The 19,301-nt window shown below is 40.0% G+C and overlaps 1 protein-coding gene across 1 annotated transcript in view; it reads right to left on the bottom strand.

The window, feature by feature from the left end:
* Positions 1 to 230: 230 nt before the first annotated feature.
* LOC124556448 (tyrosine-protein kinase transmembrane receptor Ror-like) overlaps positions 231 to 19,301 on the bottom strand; it is a 127,081-nt gene continuing 108,010 nt past the window's right edge. Inside the window, exons 8-12 of the mRNA XM_047130397.1 lie at positions 17,573 to 17,793; positions 4,750 to 4,876; positions 4,503 to 4,638; positions 2,346 to 2,478; positions 231 to 2,230 (exon numbers count right to left, since the gene is read on the bottom strand). Of these exons, the coding sequence (XP_046986353.1) occupies positions 1,466 to 2,230; positions 2,346 to 2,478; positions 4,503 to 4,638; positions 4,750 to 4,876; positions 17,573 to 17,793 (1,382 nt within the window). The 3' untranslated portion in view covers positions 231 to 1,465. The remainder of the gene's footprint in view (positions 2,231 to 2,345; positions 2,479 to 4,502; positions 4,639 to 4,749; positions 4,877 to 17,572; positions 17,794 to 19,301) is intronic.

The raw sequence follows: 19,301 nt of genomic DNA, 5'->3' as shown, positions 1-19,301 counted from the left end.
AACACAAATCCTGCAGCGCACAGTCTGAACAGTGCACAGTCTGAACATCACTCCCAAGAAAGTTGAGTACCCATATGGTAAATAGTTTTTGGTTTCCATTGACTCAAGTAGCAAAAGTTTAATAGTACCCACACTGTAAATGGAGGAGGAGTACATGCAGGATACATATGATTTTCATTTGCTAGTTCCGCAGAAGAAAAACCAGTAATATCACTGCCATAACAACTCTATAAAAATGTTTAATTTGTGCAATTTATTATAACACAGACCCTGGGAATAAATACGCATAAAACTGATTTTTTCTTGCTTACTGTGAGGCATGAATATTCACAGTCAATACACTACAAAATGCGTGCATCACAGAGTGTACAGTTGTTCATGATTTCCTAACATGAGATGCAACAAAAGAAATATAGAGCAGTGCATCAGTGGTCCCAGTCAGGCAACCAAGTATTTCAGCATTTCTATAATGTTCCACACAAAAGTAATGAATCAAAAAGAGATCTGTATTACAAATCACATACAATGCATATTTCATTGATATTGACGATTATGAAATAAATTTATTTTAATTAAACGTATTCAGTCAAGTTGTCCACAAGCAGACTGGAAATTGCATATTACATCACACAGCACCTACCAAACTGACAAATGATATTAAGAAATATCTAATTAATTAAAATAAATATAACATGAAATTAAAACTTACAACAAAGTGTCTCTCTGTTACAGATGATCACAGAACTACAAAATTAGTCATCAAATAAAAGGCAACATGAAGTTGATATGGATATAAATTCTGGGAAGCGTTACCCTATATTCATATACACAAATATACAAAATAATAAATTTTAAAAAAGCTGCCGATATGATTGTTTCTCACTAGTATGGAAAGTAAGTACACTTCTAAAATACAACACAATGTACAATGTTGTCAACATAAAACATATAAATGCTTTTAATAAATACTGCAGTCACTCTTCACAAGTTCTCCATACACTTCATCCAGATCTTAGAGCAGTTAATTTATTTTATACATTTAAGTCAAATGTTTATTATTTACATACAAAAATAAAATATGAAATATCTTACAAGGGATATGAAATTGAAACTTTTTTTCAAATCTGTGGCAAAATTAAAACTTATCTGTCACAATAAAGTATGAGCTCCAGTTAGCAGGAAATCTGCGAATGGAGATCACCAGTCTTTTTTTCTTACAAGATTTGTTACAATGGTGTCCTGAATTTTTCTTTTATTTGCTTATTTATTGTGGAACTTCTCTCTTGTAAACTGTAACAATCCTTTTTTGTTGCTGAGCTGCTTCCAAGAGAGAATTTTATCAAAAGGTCTGCTATAAAAGGCAGTCAGTAACACTTGTAATTTCCAAACACCTGACTAGTAACTGCATTTTGGCTTAAGTGCATTTTCATATTATAACAAGCAGTACACTGCCGGCAAGAAATGATCAAATATCTGATATTTTTGAATCATGTCTGTTGCCCTGTTTTGTGTGTGGTGATGGTAGTCTCACTATAATCTGTGCTGGAGCACTATTTGAATATTTACTCTGGTGTCTTATGTTCCCAGTTTCCTGAGACAATGGCTTTGTTGATGAACACATGGGCTGCACAACACCTATGTGGAAGTTTGCATTATGTGCAAGATGCTGAACAATGTTCTGACACTTCTGCTGTGGTGCTTCATCCACTTGCATTTCATGATATACAGGTAACGAATGCTGGTTGCTATTAATTTGTGCTGTTGTCTTTGGAGCTGAAATATAATGAAACTGACCACTCGATTCACTAGAATACCGGGGCATACCTTGTATTTGACGATGTTCAAAATTTGGAGATGAGCATGACGATGAATTACATGCCTTTTTGTAGTGTTCAGAATTCAATCCTGCACTATCAGCATGAAAAGGGTAGTTTTCAAAATCTACAACGTTTTTACTTGGTGAACTTGCACAGCTTACTGAATGTTCATGTTCTGACGTTTTTCCTGAAAGACAATGATTCATTAATCTGCTGCAACTTCCTGGAGAGGTTTTACACAGAGAAAGCAGTCTTGCATTTATTTCGGGAAAGGATGGCCTGCGGTTTGGTATTTCATGCCAGCATTCAATCATAAGTGAATATATACTTGACGGACAGTCTTCGGGGCATGGAAGAAGCTGACGAGAACGAATCATGTCTATTACTTCTTGGTTACTGTAACCATAGTATGGCTGCAACAAGAGTAAAACCCTGTTAATACATTAATTTGTCTTACCTATGCATAATTTTTGGATTTTATATACATCAATTGGAAATATTCAGAAATAGGTTAATGAAGTCAATCACCTGTAGACCATAACTATAAATCTCCCAAAGAACCACACCATAGCTCCATACATCACTTTCAGTTGTGAATTTCCCATAGAGAATAGATTCTGATGGCATCCATCTAACAGGTAGCAGAGATTTTGACTGAACTCTAGAACACACACAATAATTTCATTTTACAATTTAAAAAAGAAATGAAACAAGCATAGCAACAGAATTTATTTTTGCAGTAAAGTATTACAATACTTTCACCTTGCCACAACAGCTTCAATTTCCTGACTGCATGAAAGGCAATAGAGATCGATCCCTGCTCTTGTTAAAAATGGTGATTTGACGGATGAATAGAAACAATATTATCCTCAGAATAAATACTGTCATTAACAAACTATGTGAAAGATCCATTGTTTTATATTGCTGCTTTCTCAACACTATATACAGCACTATAGTTCAATTCCACCCAGACGCAGGAGATTGCTGCGTTAACAGTTGCAAACGACGCACGCGCCAAGAGAAGCAGCGCCATAGTATAGTATAGTTCGCAAACTTACTTTTAGGGGGGGAGCTCCCCGCATTCCGCGCTGTGCGCAATTTTGTCATCACTGCACTGCTCGCCTGTGCTGACACATGGTGTTCCAACTGCTTTGACACACTTATCATTCGATTTCACAAAAACTATTTGGCCCAAAAATTTGATTTTTACACGTCTTCTTGACTGATACCTTTCCCCCGTAAATGACTTAATTTTGTTTCGATGTTCAATGCAGTTATTGTGCAGCATTAAATGTAGTAAACCACTGCACGAAATTTTGGAGAGTTCGCAGAGGTAAAAGTCCATAGCGTTTACTTTCTCTATGGTCAATTTTAGTTGTCACAATGTTGAGAATGAAATGTGGACAAGATACCTAAATTTCAAAATTTACTGTATAACAATATCTCATTTAATTTAAGTACCAGATAGGTGTCGTATGTAATATTGAGAAATATTCTGTCTTTTGTCTGTAATAAAAGTTTTATTTATACCAGAGTCATTTCGCTTTTTTCTAAAAAGTTCTGATCAAAACAAAGTTGAGGAAGTACACAAAACTGAATTGTGGATTAAATAAAACATAGAAACTAAAATATATTGTCAGTGAGGCGCAGTGCGCAAACAATTTGTTTGTCACAACGGACAGCAAAACATAGATCAGTCGACAAAAACATTGAATATGATGATGTTGCCAAAGCAGCGAAGCAAGGAATTGTGTCAGACAATCGAGTAGCTCGGCAACGTACGAGCCGAAATTCTGCTGTAAATAATACTTTTAATACTGTCGCAAAAGAATATATCTCAATATGAATAGTAAAACAGCGACTGCAGAAGAGAAGATATACAAACAGATAACATTAATATTTTATGTGTGCCTTTTCATTGTTTTTAATTGCTGTGAAAAGAAATATTGGAGGACAAAATTAGAAAAACCGAAAAATTATTATGATTATAATGAAGAGACAAAGCACTAGAAATTTCAAAAAATTACATTCAAGCGAATAAAATTCATGAGGTAAGACACTTCGATATTGTTTTAAAAACAAGAAAATATTAAGCATCGAACAAGGTTTGAACTCGGAATTTTTCACTTAGCAGTCAAACACCTTAACCATTACGCTAACATAGCTCGTCATTCAAACAAATACCTGGAGGATTGTAAAATATGACGCAAAATACCGACAAACACTGTATACACACTGATATGACTATGAATTACGTTTCGTCGAAGAACAATAGGAAATAAAAAATTAACGCTGTTCTTTATTGCGAAAAAGCGGTTCGTGAGAATGATACAAACACCTTTCCTTGGTATCGCCTGTATTAGGAGGCTTATTGCTTGTTTGGTTTAATTAATTAATAGAATATGAAACAATTGGTATAAAGAATGCTTTTTCCAAACTTTCTTTAAAAGAAAGTCTGCTATCAAGACATTGCTTTTGCTCAATTACTTTATTTATGACTGAACGTTTCTAAAACTGAAGACACTCGTCCGTGCTCTGCACTGCAGTCGAGCTCTGGCAACGTCGTCGTCTGTTCATTGGCTGACTGTATTTTGTGATGTTAGATGCGCAGAACAAACCTAAACTCGGCCACCATCGTAAATGACACGCACTATAGTAACGTGCTGAATTAGTAAGTCTGCATACCTGTAGTAGTCCGAAGAGTAAACATCCCTTGATAGACCAAAATCAGAAATTTTAACAGTAAGGTTATCTCCAACCAGACAATTTCTAGCAGCTAAGTCTCTGTGAACATAGTGGTGGCTCGATAAGTACTCCATCCCTAATAAAAATGAAAACAAATTGAATAAAACAGTACAAAATTTATGAACACAGCATGATTCAAATAATGTCATTTGAACTAGAACATTACTATTTCATTATGACTGCTAACCTGCGCCTATTTGCATTGCAATATGCAAAAAGTCATTCTGGTCCAGAACATGATTATTCCCTTCATCATTAAATGCTGACACATCAGAGCGAGGTGAGTGGCAAATTAGGAATTCATGAAGATCACCCTGTAAAAGTTCAAATAACACCGCTGATAAGAAAACTACCACAAACAAGATAAATTAAAAGAATTTTCTCATAAAAATAATTACAGATACTCAGTTTTAGAAATGCAAGTTCAGTTCATCAATACAGATATGACAACATTAAAGTAAAATATTTGTTACATGTTTCCAATATGGTTCCCATGTGCTCTCAAAATGAAATGCTTATGCGAGTTACAGCAATTCAATTCACAATCATTACCACAAGAATAAAATGCCTTACTCAAAACTTATTTTTTCAGTAACTATTTCATAGTATTTTTGTTTTAAGTTCATGGTTAACATACAGCGAACAAGATGAAAATACACACACATATATAAAATCAAGTACAAACTGTATATGGGATGTGTTACGCTACTCAGGAAAGTGTTCTCTACATGTAATACCAGCAGTTTCAGAGTCAATATTCTGTTCCAACATAATTATATATTTTTTAAACATCCGTATGTAACAACGTTATGTAAAAATGTAGCTGTCTTTCCGAACAAAGTCTTAAGTCATAAGTAGAGACCGGATTTTCATGCACTATCAAATCGAAAAACATGCACGCATTCATGTAGTACATCACTAAACATGCATAATGAGGCAGCAAAAGAATGTATATATGTGATACGAAAATTCAGTTCTATATTTTTATTTTCTTCTAAAACAATACACAATAACCAATTTCTCCAATTTTTTTTGACTTAAGCTCATGTGTTTATCTGATAGAACATTTTTGTGGATAGAAAATAACCTTTCTACTTCACAAGATGTGACAAATGTATACTTAAGTGTAGAAATTTCAGACAGTGTCGGAAGCCATCACTAAACTTTATGATTCGACATCACAAATGTATGAGGTACCCGAATTCATCAGATCCCAGGCAGTACAGAATTCAGCTGCTTTCCTTTGTTAGTGACAATGAAAAGCATTGCATCATCAACCAACTTCGTAATACAAATGCAGTAAGGAAATGGTTTAGTGATGTGTTGTTGCTATATTTTACACGCAGTTCTACAAAGCCATGTCCCGCTCAAAATTGCTAAAACATCTGCAGTACAGACTACTGAGAGACATGCAGGAAGACAGTCAGTGAGGTCCTGGAAGGTACCAAAAGGGATGTGGAGCCATGCTGGCTCCTGTGTCATGGGCAGCTGAGCTAGGTTTTTCAGTCAAGGATCCATGGCGCGAACATCCCTAACAAGGTGGTGCCACAGATTCTCAACTGGGTTTAAATCTGGGGAGTTTGATGGCCAGGGGAGTACAGTTCATCACAGTTTGTTTCGAACCACACACATACAGTGCAAGCTGTGTAACACATAGCATTGTCCCACTGTTAGATACCACCATGCCAAGAAAAAATAAACTGCACATATGGGTGGTCATTGAACTTGATCCCCAAGGATAGATGTGAACTAGTATTGATCCAGTGTGCCTTCCAGAATAACGAGATTATCCAGGGAACGCCACAAAAACATTCCCCACATTATAACACTCCCTCCTCCAGCCGGGATCCTTTCAATGATTTTTAAAGGGTTTTTGCTTTCAGATGTTTATGCTGATGGAGCATAAAACATGATTCATCTGAAAAGGCCACCTATATCCAGCCAGTGAATATCCAGTTGAGGTACTGGCAAGCAAATTCCAGCCTTCGTCACTGATGAATGGCAGTCAGTAGGGGCGCATGAACCAGGTGCCTGCTGTGGAGACCCATATGCAGCAACATTCTCTGAATAGTCATTGAGGAGACACTGTTGGTGGCCCTTTGGTTCATGTGGGCAGTCTGTTGCTCAATCGTTCACATCTATTCGCCTGTACTTATCTCTGCTACCATTGTTCATCCCTGTCACCATGGTCCATGGTGCATCTCAGTTGCCTTGGCACTGGTTTTCAATACTGCCATTTTGCCATGCATGGTATACTTTAGCCATGACAACATGTGAAAAGTTAACAAACCTGGCCATTTCAGAAATGCTTGCACCCTTGGCCCACACACCAATCATATTTACCTTTTCGACATCAGATAAACGGCTCCGTTTCCACATTATGACAACACCTGCACTCTTTTCTGTGACCCCAGCATGCCTTTATATACCCTCCCCTGCTAATGCCACCATCTGCCACCTGTGAGTGGTTAATGCAAGTTGACATTGAACATAGACAGTGGTCACATTAATGTGTAGTGTATGAACTACTTCAGGATTTTACACACCACCAATTACACAAAAACACATTTGGCAGGATTTAGAAGAAAACCCTAGCCCTCCTCAAGGGTTCCCTTCCACCTTTTTAATAAGAGTTTATGCCAGAACGCTCCTGTATCTCCAAGTCATAATGGCCTACTAAGGCTATGTAAGGCTGGATTGCCCATGATCCCACTGGACCTAACACTGGAACATCCACCTATTTTGTAACTAAACGCTTTACACTGAGGTGGAAAGTAATGGGATAGCAATATGCACTTATACAGATAATTGTAGTATCGTGTACACAAGGTACAAAAGGACAGTGCATGGACAGAGCTGCCATTTGTACACAGGTGATTCATGAGAATAGGTTTCTGAAATGCTTATGACCGAATGACGAGAATCAACAGACTCTGAACGTGGAGTGGTAGTTGGAGCTAGATTAACAGCACATTCCATTTTGGAAATTGTTAGGGAATTCAATATTCTGACACCCACAGTGTCAAGAGTCTGCCAAGAATACCAAATTGTAGATACTACCTCTCATCAAGGACAACACAGTAGCTGACACCTTCACTTAACAACTGAGAGCATGGCAGCATCGTCAGAGGAGCCCAATTTCAGTTGGTAAAAAGTGATGGTAGGGTTCGAGTGTGAGGCAGACCCTACGATGCCATGGACCCAAGTTGTGAACAAGGCCCTATGCAAGCTGTCGGTGGTTCCACAATGGTGTGGGCTGTGTTTACATGGAATGGAGTGGGTCCTCTGGTTATATTTGACTATTTGGAGACCATTTGCAGTAATTCATGGATTTTATGTTCCCAGAAAATGATGGAATTTTTGTGGATGACATTGTGCCACATAACTGGGCTACAGTTGTTTGCAATTGGCTTGAAGAGCATTCTGGACAATTCGAGTGAATGATCTGGCCACCGACATCACCTGACATCAACCCTGTGGAACATTTATGGGACATAATCAAGAGGTCAGTTAATGCACAAAATCCTGCTGTAACAGCACTTTTGTAAATACCAATGGTTATATAAGCAGCATGGCTCTACATTTCTGCAGGGGCTTCCAACGACATGTTGAGTTGATGCCACACTGATTACTGCACTACAACAGGCAAAAGGAGGTCTGAACCGATATTAAGAGGTATCTCATGACTTTCGATGATGATGATGATGATGATGATGATGATGAGGATGATGAAGATTTGAGGTGAGTGGCACTCAACATCATGGTCATCAGTGCCCTAATGAAAACTCAGCATGACAATCTCATGGGTAAGGAGGAAGACTGTCCCCACAAGTGGCACAGTTTATAATGTATTAAAGAATGCCTCCCTTCTCCACCAATTTAGGGATTAGGCCCGACAGTTTACAAAATTTCACCATTCTTGTAAAACTGGAATCAATAGTGAGGAGGATGGTGGGCAGATCTCCATAAAGACTGAGGGCTGCCCTAATATCAGTATACAGGACACATGTTGCCAAAATACGCTGAACTGAAAGTGGTACACCACAAACTTAACAGTGTGGTGGATCCTCCTGCTGGAGAAGGAAGCCATGTGTTAAAGGGCTATGTCTGATGTGCAGCCTGGTAAGCAGAACCTCCTTCCAATGGTGAGGCTGACATGATGTCAGCCATGCCTGTGTGGTCGATCTGAGCAACCGCAGTTTGTTTCCTGTCACCTGCAACCATTATGTCTCACACTGTTGCATAATGTGTGTGTCAGAAAATGAGATGATAGTGTGCAAAGGAATGGGACATTGATGGACAGCACCATGCTGACATGCTTCCTTGGCTGCTTTGTTAGCAACGATATTTACCTGTATCCAGGTGTGATCAAAAGATCACCTTGCCACGGTGTTGCAACTGCTCGAAGGAGATATGGATGAGCTGAATCAACTGATCTACTGGTTACATTTGGTGAAGTGCTTGTAGTGCACTAAGCGAATTGGAACAGACAAGAAACCTTGTATGGTGATGTCTGTGAATCCTCTCCAGTGCCATCAGAATGCTATATAGCTCCACATCATAATTTATTAACTGTTCTGGAAGATGCACTTTGCAGGGAAAACAGCGGAACAACTGAGGACATTCTCTTGCTGGGATTCATCTGTATAAACTACAATAAAACTGTGGTACATACTTAAAATGAAAGAAAACAAAGCTGTAAAAATGTAAGCTGGAGTACAGGTCGAAGACACCAATGCGGTAACATGTTCCATCCCTGGTTGTGTATTTGGAGGTCTGACAGATCTAGATCTTTGAGACAGTCAGTAGCACATATTCCGAATGGCTTGGTTGCATGAAGCTAATTCCTCAACAGCCATTCAAAGTTGGGTTGGATCACTACACTAAATGCCAATGACTGAGGTGACACAGAGATTTTCAGTGCCTGTTGAGCAAAACAGATACACCGACAAATTCAGAGTGATGGTTCATCATCCTCTAAACACAGATTCTGAAATGGGCTAGTCCAACAGGCTCTAGTCGAAATGCGAATGCCCTCATGGTGGACAGCATCTATCATCTTGAGGTAGGAAATATGGGCTGATGTGTACACCATGCTGCCATAATCTAAACATGATTGAACAAATGCCCTAAAAAACTACAGGAGGCGGGACCTGTCAGCTCCCCATGTTTTTTCACTAAGACATTTCAAAATATTCAATGACTGGAAGCCCTTTGTTCATAGTAGGTCTTTCAGGTGTGGGAACGACATTAATTGGAAATCAAATAATAAACCCAAGAAGGGCACAGTTCCTTCAAAACTGTCAAATTTGTCCCCCATTGTGAGCACTGTTGATCAAAGCTTCGATGAGCACAGTTAAAATTAACACATTTAGTCTTCTCTAGCACAACCAAAAATCAGTTGTTCTGGCCCAGGTTTCCAGCCTCCTAATGGTCAGCTCAGCTGCCTCATTGTCACTGGAGAAAGAATAGAAGATTGTGAAGTAATCCACAAACAAAGAACATTTAACAGGGCTCCTGACTGTGGAGGGAATGTCACTGACAGCAATGGCAAACAACGAACCACTGAGTACACTGCCTTGGGGGACGCCATTCTCTTGAACATAGCAGTCAGACAAGGCATCGCCGACATGATGTTGAAAACATCATTCCTCGAGAAAGGACTGGTTAAGAAGTGGCAGACATCCACATAGTTCCCATACATGAAGTTGGCAAAGGATGCTGTACCTCCAAGTAGTGTTGTATGCTTCTTCAAGGTCAAAAAACACACAAACCAAAAGGTTTCGGTGTAAGAAGGACTCCAGTATCACCGCATATACTGGACTTAAGTCGTCAAGGGTGGAATGGTAGTGCCTGAAAGTGCACTGGGAGCGGCTCAGGTGATCTTGGGATTCAAGTAGCCAGACGAGGTGGCAGTTGACCATGCATTTAAGAGACTTACCTGTACACCTGGTACAGACTACACTCCGGTGACTGTTAAGGGCGCTACAGTCCTTGTCTAGTTTCCAGAATGGAATTAATATTGTCTCCTTCCAAGTCATGGAGTACTGTCCATCAAGCCAGATCTGATTGAAACAAGACAGGAGCTGTCCTTTCACTTCAGGGCGCAGATGACGAAGCATGGGCATAACGGATCTCATCAGATTCTGGAGCAGTGTTTCTGGTTGCAGACAGAGCTCATTCCAGTTCTCACATGGAGAACTGAAAGTTGCAGACTTCCTCAATACACAAGAAGAAATGGAGCTTCCTCATCTCCACATTCGTACGGAACACCTGAAAAGCAGGAGCTTGTCTGGCTGATGCAGTGACAGTTAAAAAACTGTTCAGCTAAAACCTGAGCCATGTCTTCTGGAGCATCCACCAAAACCCCATTTACTGACATGGCTATAAGGGGACGTGTACTGCCCTTGCCTGAAATCCACCTTGTTGACTCCCAAACTTGCACAATGGAAGTGGACCAATTAATGGAAGTTGTCAATTTCTTTCAGGAAGCCCTTTTCCGTTCTTTTATCACTCGCCTCCCATGTGCTCTTGCAGATTTGACTGCATTACGGTTTCCTATAGTTGGATAGTGTTTGATGTTCACAGAGCTGTTTGTCTTGATCTGATTTCTGAGCAACAGTTGTCATTCCACCAAGATACAAGCTGTCGTCTGAGGTGGTTATTACATTGGGGGATGGACTCTGTGGTGGCCAACTGGATCTCACAACTGATATGGGTCACCATCTCTGTGCAAAATCCTTTTGCTCAAAAATAGCCTGCTGACTAAACTGCAACCAGTTTGCCCTTTGAAATCATCCGTCTTTGTGGTCTTCTGACAGCCACTGTCCAAGAGGGGATGAAAACAAAGAAAAAGACACTGTAGCTGTGGAAACGTGTCAACTCATGCCCATTCAAAAAGCAGATACTCTCAGAATGGATGAGTCACTCGATCATTCAATCCCTGGAGCAAGTGGCAGCTGAGCCCCACAGCACATTGTGTGCACTGAAGTGCCCCACAAGGAGGAATGGGCGTGGGAGTGTCCGGAAGAGTTCTGTCAGTACGTCTGCATCTAAAGCATCATGAGGTGGAAGATATAAAGAACACACTGTGATGTTAAGTGGTGCTACAACTTTCATGGTAACTGCTTGTATGGCCACGGTAAAAGTGAAGGGAGAGGAACAGCATCTGTCATCAATGAAAACAGCCTCTCCAACTTTACCCACATCTCCAGTAATATCATCCTTCCTGTAAGGGTGGTAACCCCGTAATGCAGGTGGGTCAGTGACTTTCAAATAAGTCTCTTGAAAGCAGATGCAGAACAGTTTCTTCTGGACCACGAGCTGTAATTCTTCCAAATGTGATCGGTATCCATTTAAATTACACTGCAACACAGTAGTCCCTGTGGGAGTCATTGATTGCAGATGGTTGGTCTTGTCTGTCTCACTTGGAGGCCGTGATTTACTGTGGAGGTCAGGGGAACGTTGGCCGATTCCTGATTCCTTCGATCGGAAGTCCATATCCTCAAGAGCATAGACCCCATCTGAAGGGGGGAGAGCTCACTGATATGAAAATTTAACTGCCTCCTTCTTTGACTTAGAACTAGTTTTTGAAGGACTTTTTCCTTACTTATGGTGGGAGTTGGTTGCTTCGGTTGAAGGAACAGCTTAGTAGGCTTCTGATGGTGGGCAGTGGTATATGGGTTAGGTGGTAAACCCATTGCCGACAGCTTCCCAACGATTTCTGGTTCAAGTGTAGCGTCTCCCCCACAGGCACACCAACAAGTTTATGCGCTCATACTTGAATCTGCAGTCTGATTTGTGTGGAGGCACTTGGCTATTGGTTTCTTAAGAGCTGATTCAAAAGAAGTAGCACAAACTGGAGTTTGCATAGCTTTGAAAGCTTTTTCAGCTTCACCACAGGGTATGGGTGTTTCGACTTTCAGCTCCTGAATTTCCCTTTCCTTATTGTAAACCTCACACTTTCTGCTCCACACTGGGCGATCCCCGGAGCACTTTATACGTTCCAGAGGAAATGTACAAAAATTTCCTGATTCATGAGCTGAGCCTCCACAATTGCCACACCTAGCACTCCCATTACATCCCATATCGGTATGGCCAAATCTTTAACATCTGAAGCATCACATTGTGTTATGAACAAATGGACGAACGTTAAGAAAAATATAGCCTGCAAGGACGTGTTCAGGTAATTTTGGAGTACTAAACATTGGAATAAATCTTGCAGGTTTTTCCAATGTGCGACTGACTCTTCTCATACAGTTCTGCACTTCCGTGATGCTCATATTTTTCCATTTTTCACAAACTCCACGGGGTCCTTCACCATTATATTGGAGCAGGTAACTATGCCCTTACTAAAGTTAAGGGCGTTATGCAACTCAGCCTCGACTGGGTAGTCACATAAGGCCTTACATCCCAGAGGTTGGTTTGAATTAGCACTTTCAACTAGAAGTGCTCCATCACGAAGTCGTTTGACACTTTTTAGGGACCCAGCAATACCCTCCAATATATTGTGAACATAGAAAGAGGAGACCTTCTCAAAGGTTCCCCCTGTTCTCTTGATTACAATGAAAGTGTTATGGCATACTAATACCCTCTTACTATGATTCTGAGACTACTTCTAAGGAGGACTGACCAGTGGAGCTCTCTTTTATGAGTATGTGTAGGTACTACCTGATGGTACAATTATAGTCAGGAGTAGTAGTTTGATGAGACCATTCCATACGGATCCTGTAAGATGCTAGGGAACAACTGTTGACCCATGCAGAATGCTGCATGCCTGAGTAAGCCTTGTACGAGGGCAGTTCAATAAGTAATGCAACACTTTTTTTTCTCGGCCAATTTTGGTTGAAAAAACCGGAAATTTCTTGTGGAATATTTTCAAACATTCCCGCTTCGTCTCGTATAGTTTCATTGACTTCCGACAGGTGGCAGCGCTGTACGGAGCTGTTAAAATGGCGTCTGTAACGGATGTGCGTTGCAAACAACGGGCAGTGATCGAGTTTCTTTTGGCGGAAAACCAGGGCATCTCAGATATTCATAGGCACTTGCAGAATGTCTACGGTGATCTGGCAGTGGCCAAAAGCACGGTGAGTCATTGGGCAAAGCGTGTGTCATCATCGCCGCAAGATCAAGCAAGAGTGTCTGATCTCCCGCGTGCGGGCCGGCCGTGCACAACTGTGACTCCTGCAATGGCGGAGCGTGCGAACACACTCGTTCGAGATGATCGACGGATCACCATCAAACAACTCAGTGCTCAACTTGACATCTCTGTTGGTAGTGCTGTCACAATTGTTCACCAGTTGGGATATTCAAAGGTTTGTTCCCACTGGGTCCCTCGTTGTCTAACTGAACACCATAAAGAGCAAAGGAGAACCATCTGTGCGGAATTGCTTGCTCGTCATGTGGCTGAGAGTGACAATTTCTTGTCAAAGATTGTTACAGGTGATGAAACATGGGTTCATCACTTCGAACCTGAAACAAAACGGCAATCAATGGACTGGCGCCACACCCACTCCCCTACCAAGAAAAAGTTTAAAACCATACCCTCAGCCGGTAAAGTCATGGTTACAGTCTTCTGGGACGCTGAAGGGGTTATTCTGTTCGATGTCCTTCCCCATGGTCAAACGATCAACTCTGAAGTGTATTGTGCTACTCTTCAGAAATTGAAGAAACGACTTCAGCTTGTTCGTAGGCACAAAAATCTGAACGAACTTCTCCTTCTTCATGACAACGCAAGACCTCACACAAGTCTTCGCACCTGAGAGGAGCTCACAAAACTTCAGTGGACTGTTCTTCCTCATGCACCCTACAGCCCCGATCTCGCACCGTCGGATTTCCATATGTTTGACCCAATGAAGGACGCAATCTGTGGGAGGCACTACGCAGATGATGAAGAAGTTATTGATGCAGTACGACGTTGGCTCCAACATCGACCAGTGGAATGGTACCGCGCAGGCATACAGGCCCTCATTTCAAGGTGGCGTAAGGCCATAGCATTGAATGGAGATTACGTTGAAAAATAGTGTTGTGTAGCTAAAAGATTGGGGAATAACCTGGTGTATTTCAATGCTGAATAAAACAACCCCTGTTTCAGAAAAAAAATGTGTTGCATTACTTATTGAACTGCCCTCGTACAACTGGGAGAGGCAGGTTCCCCAGAGGTTGCCTGCTAGAGACTTTTAGCTCAAAAGCCATTCACCTCAAAAGCCATTCACCTCAAAAGCCATTCACCTCAAAAGCCATTCACCTCAAAAGCCATTCACCTCAACAGCATGTAGCACACCTTGTGGTCAAGGTTTTTTTTTATAGAGGTGTGTACCTTCCTCACGGTACAGGTGGTGAAGCCAAGGCCCCTTCTCCTAAACACATTAAATTCCACCGCCGCACCCCACGGTGGTCACTAAAGCATACCCAGAGCTTATGGTAACAGAGGACTGGTGGTGCTTACCAGTCCCCAGATCAGGAACCCGGGGTTGCCAAGCCTATACCCAGTAACCAAATGCTGAGCTCCTGGGGCCCTCATGACTTTTGTTACCTCAGTGTGTATCACTACTGGAACCCCTCTTAGGCAAATTCAGTCACATCATCGGGAAGTTTGAGGACTCCATAGGTCACCTGAAAACATATTACAACCACTGGATCTCTATGTTAGTTTCAACGTAGTATCTTTGTTTACAAAAGTCCTTTATAAGTCTCCTTGGAACTCACTGGCAGCCCATCTGAGGAGGAAATTATGGCACTGTTCAAACATGTGCTTAACTTAACATACTTCGTACCCAACAACCAGTACTTCCGGTGAGTATGTGGGTTTCCGTTGGGAAGCCCTCTGTCTCCTGAGAATGCCAACTATTTTATGGAGGACTCAAAAGTAAAATCACTACAGCTGACAGCCCGAAAACCTTTCTGCTTTTGGCAGTACACCAACAACTCATACATGATGCGACCTTTTGGAGCCAAAGGGCCATCGATGTTTCTGAAGCATTTCATTTTGTACTGTCCAAATGTTCTAGTTACAATACAGGTGGAAAAATGTTGTGTATTACCCTTTCTGGATATTTATGTACAAAGCCAAATGAAACACTAGCACAAAGCAAGTACTAAAAGGCCAGTTCACACTGATGTATATTTGCAGGCTACAAGTTCTCACAACACTGAACAGCATGGCAGCAAACTGTGAAACCTACTTCAGTGAGTATGCAACCTTTACCTTCCTGCCTGCCACATGAGTTTCAACAGCCAATGACAGTTTTCTGACAGGATGGCTGTTCAGACCAGCCCAGGGAACAAAATCAAGCAATGGAAGCATCCATAATCACAGCCTTCTTACTATACTTCAGCAGTAAATTTTCAAGAATTGTAAGAATCCTCAATAGAAACAACATTAAATGTTTGTTTTTCCCATCTGTGAAACCAAGAAACTTACTGGTGGTGACGGTGGTGGTGGTGGTGGTGGTGGTGTGCCTGACATTTGGTAATCCAGTTTCATTCATGTTCTATGAGTGAAATATGAAGTAAACATGACCCCAGAGGTAGTTCACATAATAATAGTTTTATGGCAATTTGTGCAACACGGTGCCTGATTAATACCCTGTTGTGATACCATACCACGAAAGCATTTTAAGGAGCATGCTTAACTACCTGTGTATTATTGCCTATCAAGCAGTTTTGTGAAAGGTGGCATTCATTCATGATTTCACAATCACGAATGGGCCATTAAATGCAAGCTTCTAGGGGTTCTTCACTACAGTCATCAAACATGCATAAAAAATGTTGAGATGCAATTCATACGAGATGTCAACATGCTACTAATTAAATTCCATTGCCTACATCTGCAACTTAACTACAGATGGTTGTGCATATGATAATTACAATAGTAGACGACAAGCAATCAAATCTCTTTTTTTGGAAATGGTATGGAAAACTACAGACAAATATGGAGGACTTGTACTCTGCAGCTTTGACCGTTACTGAGAAATTTATGACTGACGTGCAGTAGAAGTGCCTATCCATTCATTAACTTTGTGACTGGAATCCCACAGTGTTGTCAACATTTACATCTATCAGCTGATCAAAGACTGCAGATCCATCTGTTTATAGTTAAGGCAGTACGTATGGTAATCTGATTGTCAGAGAAATCATAGCCTCACATCTCAACAATGCTACAGCATTCCAAATGTATCAATGTTTTGTACTGTCTTTTCTACATGAAGTATGACTAAAGGAGCACTCTAAAATGCATTACTGCTAGTAGTCTCAGTTGTTCTAAGAAAATGGGTTCCAGTTGATTGTATATAGGAGTTTGACCAACACTGAAATTGCTCAAGTTATCACACGATTTTAAGTAATAATGCCACTACTTGCTCCTGTTGTCTATCTACTGTAAGTCATATCTGAAAATGAAATCACAATGGAATTTTGAACTGCAACCACTTTCAACTCAAATATGACTAAAAACACCACAAATTTTGCTCCAAACACTATTTACTGAAGTACTTGAACTTTTTCTTGAAAATATTTCATATCATTCTCAAATTGGTATGCAACATCATCATGAGCATTCATCATCAGTCAATTGCAGCTTGTCATGTTGACACAACAAAGCACACATGGGTTTAAATGTGTTGCTGAATAGATCGGCAAAAAAGAAACAAATATACATGCTCCTCCAGCATGTCCATACCATCTACTGACTAACACTTTAACTGCAGTCTGTGCTGAGAATTAATTTCAGTTGTGCTAGAAACATAAGAACATGAAATAATATAGGTAGGGTTTACTTTTTTCTGACCACTGATACAATCCTGTTCCTAGCAGTGTCAAATATACTATTTTTTCCATGTTCAGATAGTTTTACATTAAAAAAAATTATGATAGGTAAAATTAATGCATTTCTTGTTCTTTAGATATACAGTACATTCCATCTGAAGACTCTGCACACACAAAGCAAAACCAGTTTTTATAAGTGGCACAAAATACATACAATATATTTAATTTATAACTCAATCACTCACCTGTGTCATGTACTCAAACAACATACATAGTGGTTCGCCCCTCATAACAACTCCAAGTAGACATACAATATTGGAATGCCGTAGATCAGTCATTAGTTCCACCTCTCTTCTAAAGTCTGCCTGTGTCTTTGGAGTAGCATTTTCCTTCAGAGTTTTTATTGCGACAAGCAAAGGTGTATCACCAGTATCACCGGTTGTCACCTCCCCTTTATAAACTTTCCCTGAAAAATTAAAGCTTGCTCCAGACAAATCTACTTTTGAATATGAAACATCTTAGCCTACAGAGAAGAAACAAATTAAACATAAGACATTATGTATTGTTTGACAAATGAGGATTCAACTTCCTTCAAGCCTATAAGATCGGATAAATTTAGTTCAGTCAATTTTGAATCATGTTTCTACATGAGATTTCTCCATTTGGTTTCTTACACTGCAATTAAGTCAAGTCAGATAAGTGAACATCAAGTATATAGAGTCTCAGTGTGCAAATTAACACACATGTAGAGTACTGTTTATTCAAGACATCAAACAGGTTAAGTTTTGCACAGATATGTAAAAAATATCATCATCAAAATTATATAAAAGGCCCAACTGTTATAACAAACATCTCAACTGAGTTCATGAAAGCAATACATGTTATGCTGGTATTGTTGAGTCAATTTTATGGTAGAAAATATTATCAGATAACAGTTCCTGAACAACTGAGAAATGTGAGAAATCTAAGCTTTTCATAACTTGCTCCTTAAACCACAGCAACTCATTCAGCAGTATATAACTGTATGGTGATGAAGGGATTTATGGCACACATGGTCTCTGGTTGGAGTAAGAATGACAAGTGCAGCTAGAGTTGTAATCTCCCACATGTCCTGTAAGGAATGAAAAAAATTCATTATGATTGCTATGCAAGTTAAAACAGGAAACCCAAATGTGAGGGCTTAAAAAATTTGCTTCCATGTTTGTTATCATTGTACGTAAACATGATGTTTTTGTGTACACAGTATTTCCAACACAGAAATATACAGGGTGGAGAAAAAATGCACTCAGCGATGAGTTTGCGATTCCTCATCCTAATTCAAGACAAAAGTATATCTGGCAAAACCTAGTCTTGCCAATAAGTTTAATAGATATTGATTTAAAAAACAAGGCTCTGGCAACACTAACTGCATGCAGTGTGGCCAGAACAGGTAGCATGAACTCTGCCCTGCTCAGTGAGATAAGAGAATAATGTGGGGAATGGATATGCAGGCTCGTCAAGTTTGTGAAAAACTTTTTTTTTTTTTTTTTTTTTTTTTGGTTAAAGCATCAAACTGTATCCAATTTAAACATCCACAATGCAGTATCTTGTGTATTTCTTTCTGTTCCTGTTAACTTCATTTAAAGATTAAGATATAACGTGCACTTCTTAAAGACATAAACAACCACTTTGTTCTGTCCATGACACAAATAAAGCCAATAGAAAATAACAGTGGATACAGTAACATCGCCTGTATGCAATAAGGTACAAAAAATACGACAGAAAGGCTAAATTAGACTGCACATGCACGATAATTCAGTACTATACGTTTGACATCCAGGTTTATTTTTACACTGCCAGTATTGACGCACACGAGCAACATTCACTTTATAGAAGATGCTCAATGCGGCCACCTTGCATTTGCAAACACTTTGCCCCTTCCTGCGTCATACTTGGCTAGATCCTATGCACCACACTTGCATCCACCATTGCCAA

This window comes from Schistocerca americana, chromosome X (assembly GCF_021461395.2).
Source record: "Schistocerca americana isolate TAMUIC-IGC-003095 chromosome X, iqSchAmer2.1, whole genome shotgun sequence".
Classification (NCBI taxonomy): Eukaryota; Metazoa; Arthropoda; class Insecta; order Orthoptera; family Acrididae; genus Schistocerca; species Schistocerca americana.
This window is presented reverse-complemented; position numbering and strand designations above follow the sequence as displayed.